The 15,800-nt window shown below is 44.3% G+C and overlaps 2 protein-coding genes across 3 annotated transcripts in view; both read left to right on the top strand.

Moving 5' to 3' along the window:
- LOC116893555 (A-kinase anchor protein 7 isoforms delta and gamma-like) overlaps nucleotides 1-15,800 on the top strand; it is a 135,695-nt gene that overhangs the window by 100,079 nt on the left and 19,816 nt on the right. The window lies entirely within an intron of this gene.
- The window catches only part of LOC116892952 (A-kinase anchor protein 7), a 30,321-nt gene continuing 19,815 nt past the window's right edge, over nucleotides 5,295-15,800 (top strand). Inside the window, exons 1-2 of one of the 2 annotated variants that reach the window (XM_032894902.1) lie at nucleotides 5,295-5,860; nucleotides 8,249-8,317. In XM_032894902.1, coding sequence (XP_032750793.1) covers nucleotides 5,812-5,860; nucleotides 8,249-8,317 — 118 coding nt within the window. In that variant the 5' untranslated portion in view covers nucleotides 5,295-5,811. The remainder of the gene's footprint in view (nucleotides 5,861-8,248; nucleotides 8,318-15,800) is intronic. The other variant, XM_032894903.1, reaches the window with a different exon arrangement.

Raw genomic sequence — 15,800 nt, 5'->3', positions numbered from 1 at the left:
GGGATCTGACACAGGAGGAGTGACAAGCCAATGAGGAGTCGCACACTTCAGAGCCAGACCTAACAGACAGACCGACAGCAACTCCTGCAGGGTGTGTAGCCTGTCCTTCCCAGTATAGACAGACAGACCGAGGACAGCTTTTCGGTATCACTGTCCCAGGATGTAGCTTCAGAACCTTTGTGTTAGTAACACAATGAGCACAAAGTTGCAGGAAGTGTCCTCCAGGCCCGGGCCGCAGACAGTGCTTAGTGTGCATTTGTCCTTTTCCATGAACATGGAGACATCAGGCTTTGGATGCAGCTCAGTCGGAAGAGCGCTTTCCCAGAAAGCCACCATGCTTCATTCCCAGCACCATTTAAACCAGGAGTGGGGACACATGCCCATGGACCAGCACGTGGGAGGTGGAGGCAGGAGATTCCAAAGCTCAGAATCGTGGTTGGCTCTGTAGTTTGTTGAGGCCAGCCTTGTCTAGTGACCCTGTCTCTACACAAACAAACCTAAAGACAAAAAATACAAAATCGGTTATTATTGCCCTATCTCCTTCAGGTGCAGTAATCTGTCCTTTTGAGATCTTAGTGTTTGTGATCTTTGTTTCAATACATTGTTAAGCATTTATGCGTATATGTACATATTCATAAATATCATGTGTGCATATGTGTGCAGCTGCATAGGCGTGTGTGTGTGTGTGTGTGTGTGTGTGTGTGTGTGTGTGTCAAGATAGTGTGTAATCCCCCATTTTTTGAGACCAGGTCTCCCACTGAATCTAGCGCTTACCAATTTGGCCAGACTGACTGGCAGCGAGCCCCAAGGACATCCTTTTCTCTCTTGTGGCACATGCCACGTTGCCCAGCTTTTACATACACTGGGGATTTGAACTCAGATCCTCATGCTTGCATTGCAGACACTTTGCTGACTGAGTCCTCCCTCTATCCCGTCAAGGGCCTTAGCTTATTGAAATGGCGGCATTTTTCTCTTAACAGTGTGTGTGCCGCCTGTTGCCTCACGGAATCCGTGCAGTGTCCCTTGTTTTAAATGCATATATGTTCCAGGATTTGGAATGATAGAGCAGGTCATTCCTCTCATCATGCTTTACTGTTTAATGACCTTTTCCTCACCACCATTTTGAATAAAAGGCTCTTTCTTTTATTTTTCTTTCTTATGTTTCCACGAGTTAGTCAACTCATGTTTTCTTTAACCAATCAGTCGAAAGGCTGTGGAGCAAGAATTAACAACAACAACAACAACAACAACAACAACAACAACAACAATTTGTACAGCTTTGTAGTCACATTAAGTAATCAGATAGCTTTATGAAACAGGGTCTCCTTCTGCAGTCCAGGCTGGCCTGGAACTGGTGTTCCTCAGCCTCAGGGCTAAGGCCAGAGTGTGCAGGTGCTCCCTGGCAACTCAGGTTTTTCTCATTATGTTGAGTAGGACTTTTCCTCAGAAGTGCTCTGAGGTCTGTGCGTGCATGTGTGTGCGTGCGTGTGCGTGCGTGTGTGTGTGCTTGTCTGTGTGTGTCTGGGCGTGAGTGTGTGTGAGTGCGTGTGTGTGTGTATGTGCTTGTGTATGTGTGTCTGCATGTGTGTGTGTGTGTGTGCTTGTGTTTGTATGTGCTTGTGTGTGTATGTGCTTGTGCGTGTGTGTCTACAAGTGTGTGCGTGTGTGTGTGTGTGTGTGTGTGTGTGTGTGAATATATAATTAGTCACAAATAGAAACTGATGTAGAGTGTAGTTCCATCACAGTTAGGCTTTATCTTTGTCTACTAGAGACAACGACTGGATCCAATACTCCAAATGACATGTATATAAGGCAGCTGCCACCCTTAGAGCATTGGTTTTATTCCTGACATTTTTGACCATTATAAGAAAAACCCAGAGTCCTGGAGGAGATTTATAGTGCCCTTAAGTACCACTTGCCTGCAGTCAGGCTCCCAAGAAAAACAAGCAGAAAAGGCTAAGGTTATGCCAACACTCTCAAGCTGTCTGTGCCAGACACACCTGCTCGCCGGGTCAACGTTTCTCAGTTTTATTTTTAAGATAGTTCTCACTGGGTAGCCCAGGCTGGTCCTCAGCCCCCTCACTATGAGGTTATCCTTTTAAAACTCTTCTGGTCATAGTGCGCCTCCATATATTGCTAAAGTGAGTGTGCCATTCCTTCATAAAACACAGCGAGAACCCTTGGAGGTGCCCTTGAATGCCATAGGCTCTTGTTTCTCCACCAGGGCAGCTCCTTTTGGGGCACATTCCTGTCCTCACTCGCTCCCGATTGACTCATCTTTCCACAAGTGGGAGGCAGTGTCTCGAGCATCATCTCCAAAGGGATCTGTCCTTAGGGCCTCTGTCTTAACATAACGTGACCATATCACGTTAGCAGTGTTAATAAAGCCTGCGGTGGTAGACCGTCGGGAACAGAGCCAGGATTTCAAGGTGTACATCCAGTGTAATTTCATCCGTGTGGCTCAGAGCCAGACAAATTAGGTTCATGTCCCACTCTAACTTTCCCTCACCTTACATTTCTGAGCTTAAGTTGGAGATTTGGGGCTAGCACGCGTCCTCGAGTTGTTGTGAGGATCAAACGGGTGAGTAAAATGTTCTGAGTGTTGCAAGTGCCTGGCATGTAGGCAGTACCAGCAGGCGTTAGATTTTTAAACACCTGCCTAAAATTTCTCTGTGGTTTTCTATCTTTTTGCTTGTGGCTGACTCAACATTTCTTTTACCAGTTTAGCTTTTTGTTTGTTGAGATGGCGTCCACCTGTGTTGCCCGGCTTCTTTAAATTCAAGATCCTCTTGCCTCAGCCTTTGAAGCACTCAGATCCTAGTCCGTGCCTCCATAACCCAGCAGCGTGGCTCATTCTGGATTGCTTGTGGAAAAGTCTGTAAGGTCATAGAACCCTTTTTAGAACATTCTTACGAATACTGGTCCTTAGCTATGGACACATTTTTAGATGCTTTACTCACAATTGGAAACTCACAGGTTTTTGGAAGCAGCCACAGTGGGGGTATTTAACAAAGTTGAGTTGGTGACATTCACCATAAGGCTGTCCCCACTGGATGCTGTTTTTGAGGTAAAGGGATATTTAAGGGATAGGGCTCAACCTGGCACACTGGCAGGGCAGAAAACTGTCAGAGGAGTGGGCAGGATTGCTAGCTGGTGCTACAAACGCTGAGGTGCCTATAGACAGACATTCTGCTCTCTTCTTCCTTACTCCCCTGTACTTTTTGCTTTGTAACGACATTTTAGAACATGAAAATGAACTTATCAGTGAAGAGACTCGGATTCTGATAGGTTTATCTTTCATGGTTGTAAACACCCAACAGATCTTGGATTCAGACTTACAGTTTTATGATTCTAAAGGTCACATCAGGCCCGGGGGGATGACTCAGTTGTTAAAAGTGCTTGCTGTGCAATATGAGGAAGTGAGTTCATATCTTTAGAACTCAACATTATGGGGTTGGGGATTTAGCTCAGTGGTAGAGCGCTTGCCTAGGAAGCGCAAGGCCCTGGGTTCGGTCCCCAGCTCCGAAAAAAAGAAAAAAAAAAAAAGAACTCAACATTATTTGCTTATTAGTTTTAAGAGGTCCAGGGGCTGGAGAGATGGCTCAGTGGTTAAGAGCACTAATTGCTCTCCCAGAGGTCCTGAGTTCAATTCCCAGCAACAACGTGGTGGCTTGCAGCCATCTGTAATGGGATCCGATGGCCTCTTCTGGCGTGCAGGTGCACATGCAGAGCACTCCCATAAAATATAAATAAATAAGATTAAAATAAAAAGAGGTTCCTACCCATTATTATTTTAAAGAGTATTTACAATTACACACAAAAATCTTATTTCGTGGTTTTAGTTTTGCCTCATGTATTTGAAGATCCTGAAAGGAAACAGTAGAATAATTTAAATAGGCTGACAAGCTGTGAGCTAACAAACTGGTTCTGACAGTGAAATCTGACTTTAAAAAATTTGCATTGTTCATTGTGTAATCAACCAGAGTGCTCCCTTAAAATGCAGACAGAACTAAGCATTGTATTTATGTTTAAAATACTCCAAAAAAAGGGAAATCTGCCTAAGGATAGCTGATGTTTTAAATATTAGTTTTAGGGGCTGGTGACATGGCTCAGAGGTTAAGAGCACTGGCTGCTCTTCCAGGGGTCCTGAGTGCAATTCCCAGCAACCACATGGTGGCTCACAACCATCTGTAATGGGATTTGATGCCCCCTTCAGGCAGGTGGATGTCTAAGCAGCAGAGCACACACACTCATTAAATAAATAAAGTTAAAATAAAAAAAAATATTAGTTTTAATTATGTAGAGAGACCTGGTAATTTCACTTAGCCAAATGTATGCTTTTATACATAGATCTGTACAATATTTCTAATCTTGCAAATTAGAAATACTTGAAGTTTATGTTAATATACCCCATTTCCTGATAGAAATGGCTTATATCAGTTGATATACTCTAAAAGGTTCTCAAGATGTGTATGAAACCTAAGAGCATCAAAGTTCTAGCCCAGTAGAGTGGTTCACACCTCGGGTCCCAGCTACTAGAGTGGCTGAAGCAAGGGGGCCACTAGTTTAACTTACCTGGGCTGCAGAGTGAGTTCAAGACCTACCTGTCTAATGGAGACTGTTTTTCCCTTAAGAGGAGAGGGGCGGGGTAGAGATGCAGGTTGGTTCAATACTCCTCCTGCATCCCTAAAACTCTAGATCCCATCACCAGCACTGTCAAAATTCTATGTTAAAATTCTATTCTACCGCAGGCCAATTTCCATCTCGTATCTTTCTCCTTGCAGCGGCTGGCAGCTTGATTGATGTGTGGGGCTCAGTAGGTCACACATGTGGGAAGGAAGAAGCTGAATAGGGCGGCTGGCACCAAGCAGACTTTCGTTCCTGTAGCGTCAACACACATGGCCACACCCTGAATCAGGCCACAGCTTTTAAACAACCCCAGGAAGCTCATTATATTCTCATGAATCTCAGAGGATATCATGAGTCTAGAAATGAGTATTTTTGCTGCCCTTGAATTTGGCAGTCACCTTGTGGCTTCTTTGGGTATGATCCCCTTATCCCTGATCTAGTTCTCAGCGGATTCCTGGTTATTTTCTATGCCACCGTGATGTTGGATGCTGCAACTGCATATTTCATCATGTTGACTAATGATTTAATAAGAGAACGAGGGCATATTAAAAAAAAGATAGGGAACTTATGGGAGATGTGTAAAGTGCAGATAACAGTTGATTCCAGCCTCCTCCGCCCCATTTCTATTGTTTATACAGTTTGCTGGGTATTTAATGGCACTTGAGACAAGTAGAATTTATTGAAAGAAGTGGAATTTATAGCGTTCTGCTGTGCTGTGTTCTCTGTACGGAAGGCGACAAACAAAAGTATCTTGGGCAGCTCTTCCTCTTTAAATAACAAAGAGAAACCGTGGCTTTTAAAAATGCTGGTTTGAATTTCATGTGTAATTGCTGCATTGGTCTGTGTGGGTAAAGACTCAGGTTTTCTCCATTACCTTCTTAAAGACACATGCTGGCAGCCTGGCTTCTCTTGTGGTCCTCGTCTCAGGTCGGCCAGGGCTCGGGTGCTGGGAGAATCGGGCGAGCATATGGCCACTTCCCTAGCCAGTGTGTCCCGGAGCAGTCGGAGCAGTCGCTGGAGCTGGAGGGCCAGGAGGAGGAGCCTTTTCGTGAGGGAGCGAGCGAGCTCCCTTCCCTTTCTCTCGGCTGTGCTGTGCTGAGCTCCTGGCTGCAGGCGGCGGCCAAGCAGACCGCGGTGTAGCCGCAGCCTCCCGGTGGGGTGCCCGCCAGGAACGCAGGGACCATGGGCCAGCTTTGCTGCTTCCCCTTCGCCAGAGAAGAGGGCAAAATCTGTAAGTAAGGGGCGGAAGCAGTAGTGCTTGCGTATAATGTGGAGGTTGCCTTAGGGTTAGCTCTGGGCTTCCCCCTGGGAATCAGCAGGGGGAAACGAGCAGTGATTCTCAACTGTGCATCTAATGCAGGTGTGAAAGTACAGTGATAGGTTGACCCCGAAAACTCGGTTCTGATTGTCCTCTGCTGACATTCGTACAGCCCTTTCTCATGGCACTATCTAGCCCAGAGTTTAGTTTTGAGTTTCTTTAAATCATCGCATTCGGTTCATCCGTTGTACAAGCCCTTCCTTGGAGCTGGAACTGGCAAGCTTTGGGAGCAACCCTCAGTCATCGCATGCAGGGGTGCTGTTGGTTCCGAAATGAGGCTGACTGGATGTTTGCAGATACTTTCACGTGTCCTCCGCTTTGTTCTAGCGGGAGGGTTCAGGTGTTAACCTTAAAGCCACACCAAATAAGTGCTGCTGCTCTGCCTTTCACCAAAATCTGGGCGAAAAAGACTCTAAATATTGTATACTATTTTTGAGCATACTAAAATATGATATTTTAAAATGTCAGGCAGACTCTGCATCTGTTTCTGGACCATAAAGAGTTTAAGTAGAGGTCTGGGCATCCAAAGACTCCCCTTGGGAGCTTGCATGCATTTACTTAACGTTTTAGTGCCTGTGTAGGCTGCTGGCTTCAGGATTAGTGTGAGCGAGCTGTCTTCTGTTCCTTACCCTGAAATAGGGAATTTTTTACTTCCCTTCAGATGAAATCTTCCCAGTCATACCTCCGAATTTGCAGTCATAGATCTGTCATACCAGTGTGTGATTCTCACTTAAGTGGGTTCACAGAATGTCATCTCTAGCTCGGATACTCCAAGATTCCCCATCTGGTTTTTGTTTCCTGATGTTCGTTCTGCAGGAAACAGAGCAAGGGCAGGTTTAAGAAGTCAATGGCTAGTCTATGACCATTACTCACTTGGGAGTCCAGTCAGTTTTCCTAAGAAACCGTCTGGTAGGCTTTGGAATAAACATTGACAGACTTTGGACCATTCGGCTCTTAATAAGAGTCAATAAACGTCTCTGAATTGTACTCATGAAAGTGACAGTGGGCAGCACGACAGACCTGCTCTTAGAGCCGGATACACCAGGTACTTTGTGAGATCAAGCACAGGCATTCCCCAGGCAGTTGGACGCTTTCTGGATGTGTCAGGATGACTTATCTGTGGTTTTGGAGATCCGGGCACACTTACACTCACTTTCTGCAGGCCATCCCTATCTGAAAAGCCTAGGTGTGGACAGATGCAAGGATACAAGTTCTTGCCTTAACCCTGCCTCTGCCTCTGGTCCCTCCCTGTGGGCTCTCCCTGCATGGGTTTGCTTTTGCCCTGGTCTCTGAGCTCCTCCTGGCCCTGCAGAAGTCGAATTCCAGTGCAGCCAGGAGCCTGTGCTTTCCTTTGTCGTCTGGGACGACTGCAGAGTGAAGTCTGTGCTTCTAGACACAGTGCTTCTAATTTTGGGTTTAGGGGAAGTTCTCTATAATACGTTTTGGGTTCTATTTCTTAAAATTTCACCTTCCCAAAGCAAAAGGAAAATAGTATGCTGTGTCTGAAGGAATCGTCTAACCCAGGAGTGCAGAACCCATGCGTTCACACCCTGCTTCTTCTCCACACAAACCCCAGCCGACTCCCAGTCTGGCACGTTCCTTCCATATCATTCTTTCTCCTATCTCTGGCTTCATTATGACTTCATTTCCACCCCACCCCCATTTACATACCCCATGCACACATACATTCCTGTGGTAGTCCAGACTGTTGATAATGCTTGCCTAATTAGACTTACCAGTTAGGGGTGGCTGTTAAAATGTGACAGAGGGGGTTAGGGATTTAGCTCAGTGGTAGAGCGCTTGCCTAGCAAGTGCAAGGCCCTGGGTTCGGTCCCCAGCTCTGAAAAAAAGAAAAGAAAAAAAAAATGTGACAGAGATTTCACTGCCCAGTATATCTCAAGGAAAGTATAAATCAGCACTGACTGGACATATTAGTTGTATTGGTAATGTGTAAAAGAAAAAAAATCCACAAAGACATTTGAGAGGGCCCAGGGTCGTTTTGCTCCAGTCACTGGATTGTACAGTAACACCCAAAGACTCAGGTATGGTTCCTTGTTGGGTTCCGGGATCCTTAATAGCCTTGTTAGCCTGCTTCAAGTCACCTGCTCTTTGAGTGTCTTGCTAGGGGCAGAGCACCAGAGTGCTCACGTCCATGACCCAGCCTCCTAATTCTGGCACAGAGGGTCATGGCCCTAAACTCATGGCTCTGGACTGCCCTTCCAGAGGGTGGCACAAATTAGAGAGAATCCAAAGGGACGTGGATGAAAACTTATATTTGTGGGTGTCATTCTCAAAACACAGGTCAGTTGGAAAGTCCATCTTCTGCAGCCCTACAGAGATCCAGCAAGGATAGATTCAGCGGGCCAAGTGGTAAGAGTCAAGCGGGACCCGTGTTCCTGCTAGCCTGTCCTGTTTCGGCCCTTTGGTGGTGGTGCTGGTGGAAGGGACTCTGATTCCATTGATTCGTTGGTGCTGTCATTTTAATCTGTTAATAGTAAGCAGAATGATTCTCTTATCACCCAATTATAAAGGGCCCGAGTCCATGCTGAAAATTAACTGTGTGTACCTGGAACTCTTGGTAATAGGGTGAATGCTGAAATGTAGCAGAACTCACTGGTTTGGGCATCAGGTAACAAATGGAAGCAGCAAGGCCATTTTTACTTGAATCCCAGTGCTTGAACATCCCCGCTCCACAAATTTTATATTTTTAAATTTTGAACTAAAGTAAGTAGAATATTGAAAATTAGTCGATGATCCTTAGAAAATGAGATTTTTTTTTATATTCTATATAGAAATACCCCTGACAGCAATAACGAGTGCTAAAGTTATTCGTCAGTGCAGATCTTTCTGGATTTTTTCTAGACTTTTTTCCCCATTGGATTACTGAGATTTTAGTAGTCTGAAAGGAATGTCCTTGAATAAAAGCGTCAAGGCAAGAAGGTGTTCCGAGCGCCATGTGATACCTCACTGAGGAAACCTCGGTGACAATTTGGCAAGTAGACACTTGTCTAGCTAATTCCTCCACATTCCCACTGTGCACTTTCTTGTTCGGACGCACTCTGTGTGAAAAGAGCAGGGAGTGGCCCCGGAAGGTATACACTACCTCGTCATGAGGCAGGCGGTCTCTTTACCCAAAGTGTGTGCGAATAGGTGGCAAGCCACGCCTTCCTAGGGACATTACGGTGGCACTGGGGCAGCCAGCGAAGACGTATGTTGACAGCTCAGTTACTGGCATTCTGTGATGCTGCTCTTCTGTTTCCTACTTTACACACACGGGCTTCCTGGTTGTGTTTTACGCGTGTGCTCCATCTCCTCACGTGGATGCCCAGTCCTAACATTAAGAACAAACTATAGATTCCTGCAGTTTGCACCAGGCTCTGCACATGGCTTCTCCACCCAAGCTGGGCTGTGAGTGTTTGCCAGTGAAGAGGGTGGCACTGGTTTTCCTGTTAGGCTATGAGTGTGGCAGGGTTTGCCGTGACTGAGGCTAAGGACTACTGTGATGGGGGTGTGTCTACAGAGATGGCTTAATGTTTAAGAGCACATACTGTTCTTTATTTTACTTTTATTGAAAATAGATCTTTTTTCCTCCTCTCTGTTATTGTGGTTTCCCCTCCCCCAGCTCCTTTTACTTACTCTTCACTTTCCCTCTCATCTGGATCCAGACCCTTCCCATCCCTCAGTCAAAACCAAACCGGCATTTAAGGAACAATAATAAAGTGAAACAAGACAAAAACAAACATTTCAGAATAGGACAAAGCAAACAGAAGAAAAAGCGTAAGGAACACAGATGCAGAGAGACACTCGTTCACACACATGGGAATCCTATAAAAGCACAAAACTGGGAGATTTTATATATATATATTCACAAGAGGACTTGTGAGGTTCAAAAGGAAATGCCCAGACATAGCACTACAAGACAAAGGGCTGAAGATGCCATGGAGTTCATTTTGTGATGCCCATCTACATCTGTATGGGGTCTACCCTAAGCATGGTTTGTTTCCCCAGTGAGACTCTCTTGGAGAAAACCAATTTTTAATTTGCAAGTGGTTATCAGTTGGAGATAGTTTTGGGGGATAGTATGGGGCCATATGTCCACTTCTCCTCTCAGCTTTAAAACTGGTGGGGGCCCTGAACATGCTGGATTAGTCTCTGTGAGTTCATACACAGGCACGTATTGTTCTTAGTGAAGACCCCAGTTTGGTTCTTTGTCTTGACATTGGATGGCTTCTAACTGCCTGTAACTTCAGCTCCTGGGAAATAGAATAACTCTAACCTCTGAAGGCACTGAACTCATGTACACATAACCACCATCTTATATACAGTTCAAAATAAATCTATAAATAGAAAAATAAAAACAATACCCCTAGACACCCAATACACATAAATAATAAGATAATAGTTCTTTAACCAACCAACCAACCGACCAACTAACCAACCAGTCAAAAACTCTTGTGGGGCTGGAGAGATAGCTCGGTGATTAAAAGCACTTGCTTTTTTGGGGGAAGGGGAGAGGGGATCAGAGTTTAAATCCTAGAATCCAAGCTCCAGTGACTCCAGTGCCCTCTTCTGGCCTCTATGGGCACAAACACATGTGACATACATGCACATAGACACAAAAATATAAAAATTTTCCTAAAAGGTATTATGACCCCACCCCCACCCCCATTGCCTCTTAGTGCTAAAAGGCTGGGGGCTACAAGAATCGAGCAAAGATGACTTTTTAGAATCTCTCCTCCAAGCTGGTCATGGTGACACACAGCTTTGAACCCAGCACTCTGGAGGCAGAGACAGGCTGATCTCCGAGTCCCAGGTCAGCCTGGTCTACACAGGGAAATCCTGACCTGAAAACCAAAATCAAACAACTACAAACAAGGAAACAAACAAAATTTCTCTTTCTTCTCTGCTGCCTTCTCTTTCCCTTCCCTACCTCCACTTTGGCTTAACTTTTTGGATGCCTACCATCTGCCAGGTACTGTGCCAGGGTTATTTTCAAAGTGTTCATGGAGATCAATTATTAGATATATGCTCCTGGCTGCCCTGTTTCCGAGGGGAAGTTGTTGGCAGCTGGAGAAGTGGGGAATTTCTCAGTTATAGTCCTCTGGGGTATTGGGTCTGAAGCTGGCAGAAAGCCTGGTTCCCAGGCTGTTCAGTATCCATTACCCCTTCTGAGCAGGGAAAGCAGTAATTCAAGGCTGCATTGTGCATGAGATCTCTTTAGGCAATGTAGTGGTGTCCTCAGTCATGTTATACAATGTAAACCATTTAGCCATAGTCAATACTGATTAGATTTTCCCATTGCTAAGTGATGTACACCCCAGAGGTTTGTTTCTAAAATGGAAACATTAGAACAAATGCTAACAGTTACTGATCATGTTTCACCTCCCTGACTCTGCTGGTTCACGGGCTGTGGTGGCTACTGTGTTTCCTTTCAGTGTTGTTTTTAGGACTTTTGAACATTGAACATCGAGGGAAATACTGGATAATTTTTGTGGCAATACCTGGGTTGTAGGATTATATCAGTCCTTGGGACAGCCACCAGCTTCTGTGAGCCACACACTATATCCTCTTTTCCTGGGCACTTGACAAAACAGAGTCAGGTTTCTGATGTTGTGGAGGAATTTTAATTCCAGAGATCACATCCAAAGACCTTCTAGGCCTATGTGATCTGGTCAGAATGCAGACATACCTGGGATGAGAGCATGATGTGGCTGGAATACAGACATGCCCTTAGTATGCACCTTTAATCCCTAACAGTGAAGATAAGGTTAGTTTGTGGAAGGAAGCAGCCATGTTTGAAAGTGACAGCTAATTGAGGGGCAGACAAAATAATGAATCAGAGAAAGATTTGACAAAATGAGTCAGCGTTAGGATATGCCCAAATCTCATAGGAAAGAGAGGTTATTTAAGAGCAGAGAGAGGAAAGGAGGGAGGAAGAAAAAGGGAGGGAGAAAGAGGGAGGGAGGATGCAGTTTGCAGAAAGAACAAGCTAGATACAGGTGAAGGCAGAACAAACCAGAGAAGGAGAAGGACCAGAAGATGAGAACAGGTTGCCAAAATTAGGTCAAACAGAGCGTTTCAATCAGAACCGAGAGAAGCCAGATTGAACCAATCAGCTTGGAAGATTAGATTGTGCAGATGCACGAAGCTTCCAGGCCCAGGCCTAGGGACAGTTAGAACATAGACGGAAATGCTCTGAGTATTTCTGAGTAGTGTATTTGCGAACTCGAATATGGCTGTCATCTCATTCCATCATCTGAAGAAATAAAAGCAAAATTCACATGACCTATCCTGTTCTCCAGCAGTGTGCTGTGACCTAATAGCCTCAGAAGAATTTCAGGTGTTAGCTTAAATCTTGTAAAATCCTTTGAAGATAGTGAGAAACCATTTCCCATAGACCTGCTTAATTTTGTCCATTTTACCCATAGTAAAGAGACTCAAAAAAGCTTCCTAGGGCTCAGTGGCATGTGACAGACAGTGGAGGTATGTGGAGACATAGTGACCCAGTTTGTAATTTTGGTTTTGGTATTGCTGTTCATTTTTTACACTTCACACTCCACTCTTAAATAATAATATCTTCTTGTCATGAAAATTAAATTTTAATCAAGATTTAGCTAATATTTATAATGCGCCTGCCTGCTAGTCCCTTTTCTTTAATATACTTGGTAAATATTATTTCTCTACAATAAATAAAGACTATGCTAATTGCAACTCAGTTTGGCACAGTGGTGGTTTTATTTTTATCTTATCACAGAGGAGAAATTAGGACTTAGAATTTCAGCTCAACAGAGTGTCCTTTTTTTTTGGCGAATTCTCTACCTGTATTCTTGAGGTCCCGTCTATCACAATATCTTGCTTCCTGCCCTGGGAGAAATTGTGATCCACACATTGTCAACTTAGTCTTCTTAAGGTCTACCAGATGGCCATTCTACAAATGAAGCCAGCACAGATAACAGAAGAGCCAGGGGAGGGAGAAAGGCTTCCCCATCACTCCAGGCATGTCTGAGAACTTCTCCAGTCCATAAAGCCCTTTCTTTGTTTAACTCTAGTTGGGTTAAACTTTTATCACGTGCAATCATAGACTTTGGACATTATTCTACGGGACTTTCCGTGTATCTATAATAGGTATGGATCTGTCCTGCCAAACTGACTTTAAAATTTAGCTGAGATTATACATTAACACATTCTTGTTGTCACAGAGAACTTATACTTAATGAGTTTATTATGTGCCAAACTCCAGTGTATATTCTGGTAGAAATACACTAGCCCCATTGAAAAGTGACAGCTCACTGACTTCTTTGAAACCTTCATGCTGTGTTTGGTTGCCGTGAGATCCGGCCTTTCCTGAAAGATGCTCAGAGGAAAGTTTTGTTTTACTTCTGTTAACACTGCTGAGCTTTCCCCATCCAGAAAGCTCTAGCCAGGTGTTCAGAGAACACAGGAAGGAGTAATGCATAGCTGTTATTGTTGGAGGTTTCTTTTTAAATTTATGTGAGTTCAAAGCAGAAGCCTGTTGGATTCTGAGGTTTATCATCCTTTCAGTAGGACAAGCCAACCCGAAGGGTCTTTCTAGCAGGTGATACCGCACCCATGATGCCACGCGCTTCCATGGTGCCACTAACTTCCCATGATGCAATGCCCTTCTCATGATGCAACACCTTCCTATGATGCCTTACTCTTCTCATTCCTTGAAGGCTGCAGAACCAAGTCAGGAAAGTCCAGTAGGAGAAGGTTAATTGCCACGGAGACAGGCATTTGTGCTAAGCTTCTCTCATAGGTGACATTTACAATTTGATATGAACAAACATAGCTCCTACGATACACATTTTAGGAAATTAAGTGCCCCGTGACGAACATTCATAATGTCAGAGTTTAAAGTTAACAGTTTGGAACTCCTGAAATAAATTTTTCAGTTGGGAGACAGTCATAGACAAAACCTGAAAACAGTAAGTGTAGCTTACACCTAAATGTTGTGTTAAATGGGATGCAAATGCTAATTTTATGGTAAGCCATATAGAAGATATTTGAAACTTATAATTTCTCATTTCCATATACTTTCCTCAATTTACCAATTTAGTTAAGGATATTTATAAACAAAAGATATATGCATAGAAAAAAAAAAGTAGTACCAGGAAAGAGGTAATGTAAAAGTAAGATGCTTGGGCTAGAAGGAAATAATGTTCTCTATATCCCAAAGAGATGGTGTTCACTGGTGCTACTGGCAAGGGAGGGAGGACTCCAGGGAACAGAACGGTACACGCTTGCCCTTGCCCACCTGCCCTAGAGCCTTCATCCCATGCTAATTGTGGTCAGAACGGTTGGCACTTGCCATGCAAATGGCATCAAACTTTAAGGGAATGTCTAACATATGTCAGAGCAAAAATACAAAAGCCATACTTTCTAAGCATTTTAAATGTACAGCCAAAGTTAGGCATAAAGTCAGCATTTTGGGGCTTTTGAACGATATAATTTATGATTTCACAGCAACTGGCAAGTAGATGATTTGTTAATCTGATACTTCATGTCCAACTTTATTGTAGTCAAACCTTACTTACAGTTCTGTAGAACTGGAACATGTCCTGAGGGAGGTCGGGTTGGGGAGAAGACGGCAGACACACCTTAGGAGGCTGAAGGATTCCAAACATGGGCTCCTCCGGTGAGAGAGGAGAATTGGTTGTCTTGGACTATGTAGGAGGTTATAAAGTGGAAGGGAATGTGTTCTTTATGGTTCTTAGGAACAGTGGACGTTTTAGCAAGTTGTTAAATGATGGGCTTTATAGTGAAGTCAGTGTTGGTGCTCACTGCCGAGTCTAATGACTTGATTTGATCCCACGTGGTAGAAGGTGAGACCTAATCTCCCTATAAGTTGTCCTCTGACTCCCACATATGTGCTGTGGCATGTACACACACACACACACACACACACACACACACACGGAAACATACCACAGACATAAATATTAAAAAAGTCAAATGATAATGATATATTAAGTCCAGAAACATTCTAATTATGTTTACAGTAAGTTTTCTATTAAATAATAAAAAATAGGCAAATGAACTATTAATGGAGACATCCGGGTGTATTAGTAATGTACAATATGTTGTATAGTAGATTTCTTTTTTCATCTTTTTATTATTAATTAATTACTTTAATTTATATCTGGATTGTAGCTTCCCTTCCCTCCTCTCCTCCCAGCCCCTCCCTGTCTCTCACCTCACCTCCTCCAATCTTCTGTCCTTCCTTCTTTCACTTCACCTCCCCACCATCCTCCTGACTTCCCTTTCTCCTCAGAAAGGGTTCAGAAAAACGGAGGCCTCCCGTGGGAATCAATTCACCTTGTCATATCCGTGCAGTAGGACTAGGTGCATCTCCTAGTGTGGCTGAACAAGGCAGCGCAGGTAGGGGAGAGGGATTAAAAGGCAGGCAGTGGTCAGATACGGCTCCTGCCCTTAGGAGCCTCACATGAAGACCAAGAAGCACAGCCGTTATATATTTGTTGAGGGACGGGGTCCATCCCGTGCTTGCTCTCTCTTCCGTGGTTCAGTCTCTGTGGGCCCCTATGGGCCAGGTTAGTTGATTCTGTAGGTTTTCTTGTGGTGTCCTTAGTCCCCCTGGCTTCTTCAATCCTTCCTCCCCCTCTTCCATAGAACTTTCCAAGCTCTGCCTAATGTTTGGCCGTGAGTCTCCGCATCAGTTTGCATCTCAGATGTCAGTTATGCTAGCTGCCTTTCTGGAAATACAGCAGAATTTCACTAATCAGTGTCAGGGCTGGGCTTTCTCTCATGGCGTGGGTCTCAAGTTGGACAAGTAACTGGTCGGCCATTTCTTTGATTTCTGCTCTATCTTTATCCC

The sequence above is a fragment of the Rattus rattus genome, chromosome 2 (assembly GCF_011064425.1).
Source record: "Rattus rattus isolate New Zealand chromosome 2, Rrattus_CSIRO_v1, whole genome shotgun sequence".
NCBI lineage: Eukaryota > Metazoa > Chordata > Mammalia > Rodentia > Muridae > Rattus > Rattus rattus.
This window is presented reverse-complemented; position numbering and strand designations above follow the sequence as displayed.